At 44.0% G+C, this 14141-nt stretch overlaps 1 protein-coding gene across 1 annotated transcript; it reads right to left on the minus strand.

The window, feature by feature from the left end:
• Positions 1 to 4568: 4568 nt before the first annotated feature.
• Positions 4569 to 13888, minus strand: CDV3 (CDV3 homolog). Its single transcript, XM_029961831.1, is given in 8 exon segments — positions 4569 to 6250; positions 6415 to 6680; positions 7803 to 7965; positions 8840 to 8979; positions 11169 to 11248; positions 13642 to 13818; positions 13821 to 13862; positions 13865 to 13888. Coding segments are annotated over 7 exon segments (753 nt in total). The 3' UTR covers positions 4569 to 6250; positions 6415 to 6553.
• Positions 13889 to 14141: the final 253 nt, after the last annotated feature.

Raw genomic sequence — 14141 nt, forward strand, 5'->3', positions numbered from 1 at the left:
TTAGAGTCAGGACAGAAATTTCTAGGATGTTGTCCAGGGACCTGCCATGGGGGTGGATAGTCATGAGTGGCATGGAACGTGGGAGAAAATGGGCCAGCTTTGAAGGAGTATTCTGCTCCAGTGGTTTGGAAGTTCACCCCTGAATAACGACAGGACCCTGAAAAAGTGGCAGAATATTTGAAAGAAAAATGCTCTGTCAGTTTCAGAGAGGTGAGAAGTTATGCAAGGTGCTGGGCCCAGGCTACTATTTACCAGGCACTGCTTGGTACTAGATAGCACTCTCAGAGGAAGAGGAGGAAAGCAGACCAAGAAGCACTGTGGCCACTCAAACTGCAGCTGAACCGGAGGAAAAACCTGTGCCAGTGGCAGTCACCCCTTATACAGAAGAAGAAATCCAAGACCAAATCAGTCTGTGTAGTGAGCGATGAAGAGGAAGCAGGACCCCCACAACCAGAGGAAGAGACAGGGCCAGAGATAATCACCCAATCCCTATCCCTGGGTGAGCTGCGAGATAGGCAAAAAGATTACAGTCCGCAGTCAGGTGACCCCTTGGTGACCTGGCTGCTCCAATGCTGGGATATTGTGGCCAGTGGTGTGACACTAAATGGTAATGAAGCCAAACAAGTAGGATCCCTTTCCTGAGACGCAGGCATTGACCAAGGGATTGGGAAAAGACCAGAAACTCTCAGCCTCTGCAGGCTCTCTGCATGAGGGAAAAGTATCTTGCAGGTATGACCTTTTAGTGCACCAAGACCTGCAGACCACCACAGAGCAATTAGCAGTACTGGAGGCAATCTATAAGGATTCAAATGAGCAATCCCCCATAAATCCAAATGACATCCAGTGCATCCAAATCACGTGGCAGGAGTTCCTATGGAGCATGCCATCGTGATATGCTAACTCATTGTCAGTGATGTCATGGAAGGAAGGAGAATAAAGAGTGGACAATTTGGTTACCAAACTCCTCCCCAATACAGGCCTGTGTCTCATCCATGGAAAGACTGTCCAAGGACTTCCAGCAATTTAAAGAGGAAATGTCCCATGTCCTGCCAATATACACCAGAGTCTCTGTTATTTGGAGCAGGCACCTCCCTGATCAAGAGAGAAGGTATGCACAAGGTAACCTGTGGTTTTACCCGCATGACCACACAGAAGACATGAGGAAGAGGGATGGAAAATCCACCTCTGCTCTAACAGCATGGGTACGTGAGTCGAAAGGAAGAACAACCTCAGAAAGAATAGAAGGGATGATGTTATGTCCAATCCTCTTGAAGTCATATTTACAAGAAGTGAACAATGAGTACCATGACCAGGACTAGAGTGGCCCTGCCTCCAGTGGAGGAAAGGGACAATCAAATCTATTGGACTGTGTGGACCCGATGGCCTGGCACATCAGACCCACAAGAATATAAGGCTTTAGTTGACACCAGCGCACAATGTACCCTGATGCCATCAAGATATGTAGGGACAGAATCCACCTATATTTCTGGAGTGATGGAGGATCCCAAGATCTGGCTGTACTGGAGGTTACAGTGAGCCTGACTGGGAATAAATGGCAAAAACACCCCCTTGTGATGAGAGGCCTTGTGCATCCTTGGCATAGATTACCTCAGGAGAGGGTATTTCAAGGACCCAAAAGGGCTTTTGGGATAGCTGCTATGAAGACAGAGAAAATTAGACAGCTGAATACCTTGCCTGGCCTCTCAGAGAACCCTTCTCCTGTGGGATTGCCGAGGGCTGAAGAACAACAGGTACCGATGCATCACAAGAGTGCATCGTCAGCAGTGCTGCATGAACTGACACCTTGCATGGAAAGACTGAAGGCGGGAACCCTGCCCCTCACATCAGCCGCAGGGACACGCTGACCCCATGCTTATAAGGTGGCTGTACGACTGCGGAGATTCCCCCGCATTCTGGTGAGCCGGGGCTGCACTGCACTAAGGCGGGAAACCCTGCAACACACATACAGCTGGCACGTGCCACGGGCACGCACACACACACACACTCACTGCTGGCACACGCTGTGGACACACACACCATGGATGCACATGAGCTGTGCCCCAGCACTGCGACCAGCCTGGCTGGACCCAGGATGCACTGCAGGACCAACACATGCTGCGAGAACTCCACTCATGCTGCAGAGACAAAAGACCAGAGAACGACCTGACGGAGATCTTCTCCCCTCATCAACAAGGATGAGATCCAGTGTTTAGTTCATGATGGTGATAACACTCTTTTCTGTGCTTCTAATAATTATTCTTACCTTTTCCCACTTTTATTTTTCCTTTTTTCTCTCTCTGCCTCTTTGATAGTTTAAATAAAGTTGAATTATTGTTTTGGATACCAACATTTGACCTCGATTTTATCTTAATCTCACTTTTGGGTATATTCGATCTTAAATTCCTTCCCACATGTATGGGCAGAGGCACACTTCACCTCTCTGTATCTAAGGTTGGAACATCCATATTCATAAGATGATTCGTGAAGAGCCAGGGAGTGGTCAGCAAGACTCACTCACCCTTTAATAGTCCTATCTGGCCAGTGCTTAAGTCCAATGGAGAGTGGAGACTGACAGTGGACTCTCAAGGCCTGAATGAAGTCACACCAGCACTAAGTGCTGCTGTGCCAGACATGCTGGAACTTCAGTTCGAACTGGAGTCCAAAGCAGCAAAGTGGTGTAACCACTGACATTGATAATGTGTTCTTCTCCATTCCTTTGGCAGCAGAATGCAGGCCAAGTTTGCCTTCACCTGGAAGAGTGTCTAGTACACTTGGAACCGACTGGCCCAAGGGTGGAAATACAGCCCCGTTATTTGCCACGGACTGATCCACACTGCACTGGAAAAGGGTGAGGCTCCAGAACACTTGCTGTGCTGTACATCAATGACATCATCATATGGGGGAACATAGCAGGGAAAGTTTTTCAGGAAGGGGAGAAGATAATCCAAATCCTCCTGCAGGCTGGTTTTACCATAAAACAAAGTATGGTCAAGGGCTGCTGAACTGTGGCAAGACATTGCTGCTGGGGTAGGGAAGTTGGCCGTAAAACTACATCATGTAGATGCACACGTACCCAAGAGCTGGGCTACTGAAGAGCATCACAATAGACAGGCGGATCGAGCTGCCAGGATTGAAGTATCTCAGGTAGATCTGAACTGGCAACATAAGGGTGAATTATTTCTGGCTTGGTGGGCCCCTGAGGGTCATTATGGAAGAGATGCAACATACAGATAAGCTCATAATTGAGGGGTGGACTTAACCATGGAAACTACCTCCCAGGTTATTCGTTACTGTGAAACATGTGCTGCAATAAAGCAGGCCAAGCAGGTAAACCCCTTGTGGTATGGGAGACGATGGTCAACATATAAATATGGGGAGGCCTGGCACATTGATTACATCACATTGCTGCAAACCCACCAAGGCAAGTGCTATGTGCTGCCAATGGTGAAAACAACCACTGGATGGCTGGAGACATACCGGTGCCTCATGCCACCACTCATAACACCATCCTGTGCCTTGAAAAGCAAGCAAGTCCTGTAGCAACACGGCACCCCAGAGTGAACTGAGTCAGACAACAGGACTCATTTCAAAACCAGCCTCACAGACCCCTGGGCTAGAGAGCACAGAACTGAGTGGATGTATCATATTCCCTATCATGCACCAGCTTCTGGGAAAACTGAATGTACAATGGACTGTTTGAAAGCAATGGGTGGTGAGAACTTCAAACATCAGGATTTATACTTAGCAAAGGCCATCTGGTTAGTTAACTCTGCCAATCAAGCTGACTCCGCCCAATCAGAACCCTTACCTACCACAGAAGGAGATAAAGTCCCCATGGTGCACATGAGAAGTTAGGGAAGACAGTTTGGACTAGTCCTGCCTCAAGCAAAGGCAAACCCATCTGCAGGACTGTTTTTGCCCAAGAGCCTGGATGCGCTTAGTGGGTAACAGAGGAACAGGGAAACACTAGGTGCACCTCAATGGGATTTGATTTTTGGATGAGAACAGTCTGTAATGTTGAACTGTGTATGTAATATTGGTTGCTGAATGACACTGCCACCATGTGTCATAACTACCATGAGTGTGCACTGCTCCAGTTACACCAGTTGTGAGCTCCTGATGCAGCTTGCAACCCACTGACAGCACACCAGCTCTCCTGCTGTGGAAGACATCCAGGATGGACAGAGCCCACAGACATGGACTAAATGAATTCAACAGATGTCTTGGGGGACAGCCATTTACTAATGAAATGATACCTGTGCTTGTGTATAGTTATGTGTATATATATATATGTATATATACACACACACACACACATGCACACATATACACACTTGGAGGGTCTAAGATTTGGGCATGACATAGATACTTTAGAATAAGGGGTGCATAATGTCCTGGTTGCAGAGATAGGGCAGAGCTTAGAGCCATGCGGGCACGGCTATGTTGCTATTCAATACCACTCACAGCTGGGAGGTATTAAACCACCACAAGGTGGTACAATGGATAGTCTCATCTACCCTACACAGGAAACTCAAACTCAATTCAGATACACTGGTGACCTCACTCTCTTTAGATCATCAGGAAAAGTGTTTTAAGACTTCACATTTCTACCCCATCAAGAGATGTGTCCATTTACCATGAATTCCACAGAAATTGTGACAACAGTTTGGCTGGCAACAATGGTTTTTCAAGGAAGATACGCAGCTCAGAGTCCAAGGTATCAGTCTTTCAGCGGGGTTTTGTTTCCAAATGAAGTCTCCAACTTTAAGAATAGTCTCTTGAGCCCACTCTTTAATAGCAGCTTCTAGCAGAAGTTTTAGAGACAGTGAACTCTGCAAGGGCAAGGCCAGTTTTAGTCCGTGCACAAAAAGAACAGGTGAAACCCCAGCCCCACTGAAGTCAACAGCAAAATCCACAATGGCCTCAGAAAAGTAGTTTTAAAGCAAGTCAGCAGTTAGTCAAAGGGAACCCAACTAGGTGATTCCTGCACTATCCTCATTTTCTGCACATACACAGTACTCCCACACACGTAAGCAAACTTTGTTTTGTTCCCTTGTTTTTCTTGCCATTGGCAACTCCTGGGGTCTTGAGTCTATTTTTTGGCATTTACTCTGAAAAATCTCAACACTGGAGCACACCACTATTGTACTTCATTTTGCTTCTGGTTTAAGAATTCAGAGAAGAGAAAAACAGTTACAGCAGAACACTTTTGGTACTTGACAGGTTTGGTTCATCAAAACAGAATTACAGGCAACGTCCTATATTCTTAGTGTATCAGTGCCATTTTGCCTTCTTCCACTGAATTAAGTAACTTAAGGAAGTCAATGCCTTCCATTATTACTAAACTTTCTGACTGTGAATAAACACCATTTATGAATCATACTTAGAGGATTTCTGCCTCAGAGAACCTGCATGCTTCACAGAAGTAGCCAAACAAATCAGGCTTACCAGCTTTAGTTATCCCTCTGCGTACTAAATTATTTTGGTTACCAAGTAATCATCAACTCTTCAACAAATAATTATTTTTGATAGAAGACAGTTTTTATGTAGCATCGCTACTGCCATGTATCTCATTTTAAAGGACAAATTCTGAAGCCTGTAGTTGGAGTCCAGATACTTCTGTGTCAAATCAAAAACTCTCAATGCTTTAAGGTGAGAAAGATAAACTTCATGACAAAAACCAAAATAAACCCTATTTCACTACAACATCTTATCATTGTTTAAATATACTGCAAATTGATACCAGAAACAGAGCAGGCTTTTTTTTTTGTGGATAATAGAAAAAAAAAAATGCTTAAACAGACAACTGTGAAAATGGCTAATGCAAACAGACCATTCAAACCCATCATTCCTCAAATCTGATACTGAATGAGTTTTAATTTGTTTTGCAGTTACTTCTGTACAGCTGTCTAAAAAGGTAAACAAACTACAGCTCTGTTATACGTGGATAGTATGAGTGGTATGGTATGCTCCAGAAGTCTCTAGTAGGCTATGGCTACACATGACAGGATTCCTCAGAAGGGGAACAAACAGGTTTGTCATTAAGGTCACTTAAATCTTTGTTATAGCAAATTGGAACCAAATGGCTGACTTCTGCAGGATTTCTGACAGGAATCCAGTAGAGCTGGTTTCAAGTTTCAGATGGCCACTAAAACAGCTGTAACCTTCTCTTCCAGAAGTTGTGATCCACATGGTGTCCACAATGAGTGCAGCAAGTCTGAGGTAGTCAACCTTTACGAAGGCTCAGTATCTGAACATAAAAAGATTTTGAAATGACCACTGGCTGTAGGTATCTTTCTGAGCAATTAAAGAACACTGATGACTCGTTCAATCATTTACATTAATTTGCCCCATTTCCAATGGAGAAGTTGCAATACATTATGCTTCCATAGTGCAGGAGAACCAATCACTTACGTCAAAGTAGTCTGCACTCGCTGCAGTAGATCCAGCAGAAATAAGGTGGCATGTTCATCATAGCTGTTAGCTGTAGTTTAGTTACCTTAGTAGAAGGGTTACCAAAAATGCATTCCTTAATTGTAATGTGTGTGCAGCTCTACTGATCCCCAAGCACAGCATACTGGTTGTCTAGCTGAAGTTTAGGTGCCTGGTTTTTTGACACCTCATCCCTACCTCTAGTTTTGTATTTTACTACTTCAAAGCTCTTCTCCATTTCTTTATCCCTAAGGGAAAATAAATGTAATCAGTAAATATCTTATCACTAGCTTGTGAATTGTGAATTTCTAGACTATTTCCACCCCATCCCAACAAAAACATTATAAACATAAAACAAACACAAAGGTCTTAAGTTCAACAGAATAGCCAAACATTCCCAAGCAAATCTTATCTCCAAAATACATAAATATCTATCCATTGTACCACCCAGTACGATTCAGATTATAAATGTCAATATTGACATTCTCAAAAGTAAATTTAAGTGCAATTATGAAAAATAGGTTCTAGAAAGCAGAAGCCAATTTCCAGAATGTTCATTCAGAATTTCACCTTGACTCAATTTGTACCATTCAAACCCCAAAGCACCAATGACAGCACGTTTCATTTGCCAAGCACACAAAGCCACACCAAAAAAAAAAACCCCAGAGCTTCTGCCAAGCTGTATTAAACAGTAACATAGCAAGCAAGGAGAGAAAAAAACCCCATCAAACTACAACAATAACAAAATGGAAAAAAAAATCATCAACAAAAAACCCCCAAAAAATCCCAAGTGAATTAAGTATTGGCCTAGCTATCTCTTCTATTGATAATGAGCTTATGGTGAGATCAGGATTCAAAAGCAGGGTGAGACTCAAGTCTTCAGCACCACATAAATACAAAACACTTCTGTAAAACGGGGAGCCCATCACTGTTAACCACAGCTCAGACAGCAAGTGTATGGATTTGTACTTGTATCAAACCCCATTCTTCCACTTCAGCTACCTTCACAACTCTAAAGTGAAGGCAGTATGCTCAAGACTTCCTACATGCCTGTTGAAGGTAGTAACAGAGAGCTTCCCTCCCCATGGCTAGTGTCTCAGGGAACCAGATGCTGTCAAGTGCATAAATATTTTGCTTCAGGGAAATCCTTCAGCCATCAAAGATAACATAACTGGCAGTCTTGTTTGGCTGTCTTACTGGGCTAGGTCCTATGAAAATTATTTAACGGGAATAGAGTCAGAAAATATAGTTAACACCTCTTAGTAATTTCTTTCTCTGTGGAAAGATTCAGGCTTAAGCCCTACACAAAATAAGAACTTAGAGAAAGCAGTTAACTCATGTCTCTTGGGGCATTAATGGAATGTACTTACTTTCGACTGTCTACGAGCTTGGCAGTGGACTGCAGTGATGGGAACTGCGTATCACTATAGATTTCTGGTGGTCCTTGCTGTGCTCTCCGTGGCCTGCCACCCTCCCGGGCACCGGGCGGCCTGTATACACCACCAGTCTGAACTGGTTCTGGAGCTTCTGTAACTAGGTACAAGGACTAGAGTTACACAAGCGAAAAGGTTTACATTCATAGCTGAAGAAAAAAACAACAAACAAACAAAACAACCAACACACAAACCAAACTCCACAAATCTTTTAAGTACTTTTTTGCACCTTTTAGAGCTTTGGAAGCAAATATTTTAGACAAAGTAGGAAATCAGCTATCACCTAATTTGATCTATACTCAGTGGTCAAATCAAAACATGACTAATTAGCTTTACCTCCTTGCCTGTACAAACAAGGAAGAACAAAGCAGACTATTTTTCAGTAATTTCTCAGCAAAAGAGAATATTCTGAACTCAGATCATGACTTGGTAGTTTACGTCCACTGATGCTAATAAATTGTATTTAATAAAAAAACTAAAGTCCTACTCTAGTTAAAGAATCAATTTTGCAATGTCATGTTCTCCATATCCTAGAACTAATTTGAAAAGCATGCTACTAACCATGGAAGCCTATTCAAGAACTGCCATGTTAGACATCAGATATTGGCTGAACATCCACAGAAGTGTTAAAGCAGTATTTTTAGATCAACAGAAATGCTTCCCACAGATATTCTGCAGATTGAATAGTAGATGGATCTCCTGAAAAGACAGAATGCTTCCCCCCGCCCCCTTGGAAGTCAGAAATAAAAAATACTTCCCCTTGTGTTTTAAAGAAGCGGGCAGACACTTTAAATTCAATTCAGTTCCTCAGATGCCCTCACAGGAAAATTTCCTCGTTTACTAGCATGCCAAACAAGCCACTAGTATGTTAATGGGTGCCTGAACAAAACTGTTCCTTGAGCTTTACCCAGGGAGCAGCTTAATTCAACCTGATGCACTTCCAATTGGAAAAAACAACTCTGAGTTAAATTTACCAATTGGTTCAATGACAGGTGCTGGTGCAGGAGCTGACTTGTTCCAAGGACCAGATGATCTATCTACACCACCACCACCAGTCTCTTCCCAATTGTCACCAGGTTCTTCTCTTTTTTCACTTTCGTCATCTTCCTTTTCACTATAAAAAAAGAAATGATGATTAGTACCTTACAAGCAGAGGTTTAAGACTTGCCAGAGATTACAGAATCCCCATAAACAAGACTCCATGGTTGCTGTACTGAAGGGACTAGCTTAAACCAGACTACATTAGTCCCATAATCACTGAACTAGTAATTCCATCTGAACAATTTTTGGCACACTGCTACAAACTTGGCAACTGAGAAGAAAAAAAAAGTACTTGAGAAGCAAAACTTACAAAAAAAGACAAATTCCACTTGAACTAAGTGATCTAAGAAACTGGTATCTTATTTTGAGCTTAAAGGCTTTTTTCTTACTAAGAGATTTGAAAAGGTTGAGAAGACAAAGCAGGAAAGGTCTCAAAGTCCAGCTTCCATAAAATTCTTTAGTCAAGACGAAGAAACAGTGGAGCATTGGTGAAAAAAAGCAAGTCCTGAGCTCACATTCCCTATAGGCACAACCACGTGAGAAACACACTCATATTACCCATACACACATATTCTACAATCAAACTCAGATTTTTTTTTTCTGAAAGCAGGCAATCAAAAAAACCCACAAGAGAGTAAAATATGTCATTTTTTAAAGATAAATCCTATGCAAAAGCTTGACTGTATTTTATTTAGACTATTATATTTTGCACAGAAATAGTCAAGAGACCCAAAATAATTTCCTGATCAAAGCTACTACAGAAAGCTGTGTAGTAGAATGTGACAGATGTGGAGGGTGAGGCTGTTGAAAAAAAATCCAGACACTGATCTCAACAGCAGCAAAGTGTCAACTCAGAAGTTTGTAATACACCAAATCCTACTAATCATGATCTGTGTAAATTTTCTGTGTAAACAACAATCAGAGAACAGCAAAATATGCCTGTAATTTCTGAAAAATAAGTGGCCTTTTACTGTTCATCCAAACACAGTAACAATCATAGTAAGGTGATCCAAGGGCCTAAACCATCACTACTGCATTTTAAACGAGAGTCAGAAGCAGATGCCTACAGACTAACTACAACAGAGCCAGTACAAGTAACATCCCACCCCGTCAGATACTCTATATCTTATTTTCAGCAAAGAGATCTCCAGAGATGGATAATTTATAACCTCTAGTGGTTTTTTCTTTCATTTACTTCTCCACTCTTCCCTTCAATCTACGAGTGGTTACAAAGTCCTGTGGCAGAAACTTCCATGTGCCTGAAAATCTGCCACAGCATCAAAAGCATTCCGAATGCCAGCCTTTGTCTGGAAAATCAAGGTACTGGCTTTCCAGTCCAACAACACCAGCAGTCAGTGAAGCTGCAGCCCACCGGTTACTTGTCTATTCAGATGTGAATATCCACCGTGACACTTCAATGGCATGGACAGCTTGTGGGCCAAATTCATGCAAATGGCCTAAAAGGACTAGTTAACTGAAAGGGGTAGGGGGAATTATGTGATCCAAAAAAGTAAATAATTCAAAGAGTATGTCAGACCTGCTCACACAGTGGAGAAAACATCTACTGCATTGGTTATGATGATTTTAGGACAACATTATTTTGATCATCATCAATATCTGAACATGGTACCTAATTGCCAGCATTATCTGGCATTCTCAGGCTACGACTGAGGTCATAAAAACCCATTTTCTGACCCAATGAAAAGTTTTTCTTAACCAGGACGGACTTAAGTAGACCTACTTTGGACCAGACAACAGGAAAAGTCTAATGAAAAAGCAAACAAGAAATCATGGATGAGACTCAGAAATGCAGTCCTGTGGGATCTTATCATGGGACACTAGCTTTAGCAACTATAAAGACGCAATGGTTCAGGAATTTGCTCCCAAACTGAAGATCCTAAACAGATTGAGTCAGATACTGTTACAGCAGCCAAATGATTCAGTGGGAATTACTACCCTGCACTCCTCTGAGAAATTCTTTACTATCTTTATGGAGGGGAATGTTAAGCATTTGTAATAAAAATCTGAGTCCCAACTAAAACAGACAGACCTAGAGTACGAATGGAAATTTAGAAAATAAAGAATATACTGGCAGAGACCAGTCAAACCTAAGTTACCCAGGAGCAAAATTCTATACTATCAGAAATGTACCAAACTTCCTTTAACTGGACTCCATGGAAGCAGCTCTGAAGAAAAAAATCCATTCTTTTTAAACATACGGAATGATTATACTGGAGAAAAAAAATAAGGAAAAAGTAGTACCTTATTTGCATGGATTGAACTCTAAGACCACTATAATCAATTTCTTCCTTTTGCTCAAACTCCTTCCAATCATCCTCTTCCTGTAAGAAGAGAAAAATTAAGTTGTAACTTTCTTTACAACAAAAGTAGAAAAGGAGAATGTAACTAAGATAATGCAAAGAAAACTGAGGGTAAAGGTGCAGTTCTAAGAGAAACCAAACTGTGACCACCAGTGGCAAGAGGGTAAAGGATTGTATGCCCTCCTCCCCTAACGTACTGTCACCAGGGACACACCTGTGAGCTGACTTTAACTCACTGCAACAGCTAAGAAATGCCCCAGCAAAGAAGTCATTCGAGTGAAAGAAAACCACATCATCTCAGTAAACATCCATGAGGAAGTCAAGGGACAACACAAAGCATGGAACAGGACTGTGCAGTCATGACCAGGGAAATACAAGGCAAGCCCTCTCTCTGTTACTAACAGTAAGCTTTTGTGACAGCTTGAAGGCACACGAAGCTTTAGATTTACTTTTCCATCATCTATTTCATGAGCAAAACATTAAAGAACATCTGGAATGGCTTCCTGTGGATTTATGACAGAGATTAATATTGATACATTTGGTTTTTTCACATTCACAGCCATGTTTACAGTCTTGTTTTCTTAGAAACGTTTTTATAACAGCCAAAAGGTCAGCTTCAAAACCACAGCAATCTTAGTACGCAAAAACATGTATCTTTCAAGAGCTTCACTACAGAGTTTTAAAACAGGAGTTTGATTACGTGTTTGGGGAAAGAGGGACTCACCTAAGTGGAGTTAATTTTGTCCTACTGTGTCATTAGCAGATTCTGGGATTATTAAGGTAGGCCAGAAATGGACCAGAACAGATAAGCAGTCCTCACAATGTTCCCAGTCACAGCTTTAAGACACACACAGCCTAATTAATAGTTTACATAATTCTTACACACTACATGAAATGCAGTTATACTACTTTAAATAGGAAGACCTTGAGAACAAGGTCTGACAAAGGTACAGTTCCCTTTCCACTGAACAGCTGGGAATAAAGCTTCTTCTAGAGCTCTGTGCTAGGACCTTCTACATTGTCAATCTCCAGCAGAAAAACTCTGACCTGCTTTAGAGTAACAGAAGTAGGAAGTGACCCCATGTAACTGCACCATCTGCTGAAGATTCAGTCTTTTGGAAGAGCATGAATCTACAGCTCTAAAACCTTTTAGACTTCTTATATCCCCATCTCCATGGAAACATCACAGTTTCCAAGCTAACATACCTTTCACATTCAGTGATTTTTATTTCTAATCCAAGTACAAGCTTCAGTCAAAGCCACATACTATTTTACCAGCAAGTGAGTAAAACAGCAGCTGAAAGCTACTGCACTTGTCGAGTTCTCAGTTAAATTATCAGGAAACAGTAGAGTATTTCTTAAAATTTGTTTTGAAACATGCAGCATTAGACCTCTTGTAACTGCTTCTGGTTTCAGTATTCAATCTGGCACAAGAAAATATCCTTAAATCATTGATCCCCTACGTAACAATGAAGGAAGCAAGGTATCTGACTTCCAAAAACCCTTTCACAAGCTATCTTTTTATATTCAGAGAGTGTACAATAATATCACAGGGACAGATGAAGATTTGGTTTGCAGCAGCAAAACAGAGAAGAGATCCTTAGATTACTACTTGTTAAAGGAAAACAACATCAAGAGGCAAAAAATTCCAAAGCAGAAATAAAAGGTTCAAGTAATTTCTTAGGTTCTATTTGTCCTGTCTAAAGCAGAAAGATACATTAGAAAGCTACGGCATATGTCAGGCACCCCAGTTTAAACATCACTACGAAATAGCAGAGTATTTCTTAAAATTCATTTTGAAATATACAGCATTAGAGATCCTATAACTGCTTCTGGTTTCAGTTACATTAGTTCGGTGCTGATGCTGGGGCCAGGGGAGAGAAGGGCGGAGGAAGAAACAGAGGCACTAACTCAACTACGGGCACTTAAGCTTATCCTGCATTCTCATCGCTGCACTGTAATACGGTAGGAAAAAAAAAAAATTACTGGCAGTAAAACCCTTCCTGGCAGCGAGGCACAGAGCGGACTCCGGGGAAATCTTATCGCCAAGGTCCACAGGCCACGCTGCACAGCCCCAGGTGGCCCAGGGCTGGCAACTGCCGCAAACTCCCGGTTCCGGCCGCAACACCCGGAAACCCGGGAGGGACCGCAGGGCGGGAAGGGGCCCCGCTCTCCCGCCTCCCACCAGGCCAAGACTCGCGGCGAGGGCTTCCCGCGACCCTCCCACCAGCCGCAGGAGCAGCAAAAGCCGTCCCGGACGGCCCCGGGGCGGGGCTGGGCTGGGGCTCGGGGCTGGGGCTTCGGGGCTGTGGCTCGGGGCTCCCCGCCAGGCCCCGCACGGCCCGGGTGCCGCATGGCCGGGCGGGCGGCGCGCCCCCTGCCGGCAGGAACATCCGCGGGCCTCCCGCCCGCACCTTGCTCGCCGCCTTGGTCCGAGGAGCCGGCCGGGCGGCGCTGGAAGGCGGCGCTGGCCCAGAGCCGCCGCCCTCAGCAGGGCGGGGGGTCCCCGCGGCCGCGCCCGCGGCGTTTGGGAGGCGGCAGATTGGAAAGCTGCTGGAGGCGGGCGGCGCGGCGCTGCGGCTGCTCTTTTCTCCTTCCGCTTCTTCTTTGTCCGCTTGGCGAAGAATTCGTCCAGAGGCTCCGCTCCTCGGTCTCGGCCATTGGCGGAGCCGCGTCTGGGGGCAGGAGAGGCGGCGGCGGCCGGGCGGGGACAGGCGAGCTGCGCTCCCGCTGCTGGCGAGCGCGCCCGCCCGGCGGCGGCTGCGGCAGGCTCGGATGGCTTCCTGCCCGGCCCGCCCGGCGGGGTCGCGCGCCCACGCCTGACGCGCCCGGGGGGAGCAGAGGGGCTGAGGGAGGCGGGGCGGAGCCGCGGCCCCTGCGTCGGCCGCATGCGCTGCCGCGCGCCGGCCAATGG

Source organism: Manacus vitellinus, unplaced genomic scaffold, assembly GCF_001715985.3.
Source record: "Manacus vitellinus isolate BGI_N305 unplaced genomic scaffold, ASM171598v3 scaffold_3_pilon, whole genome shotgun sequence".
Classification (NCBI taxonomy): domain Eukaryota; kingdom Metazoa; phylum Chordata; class Aves; order Passeriformes; family Pipridae; genus Manacus; species Manacus vitellinus.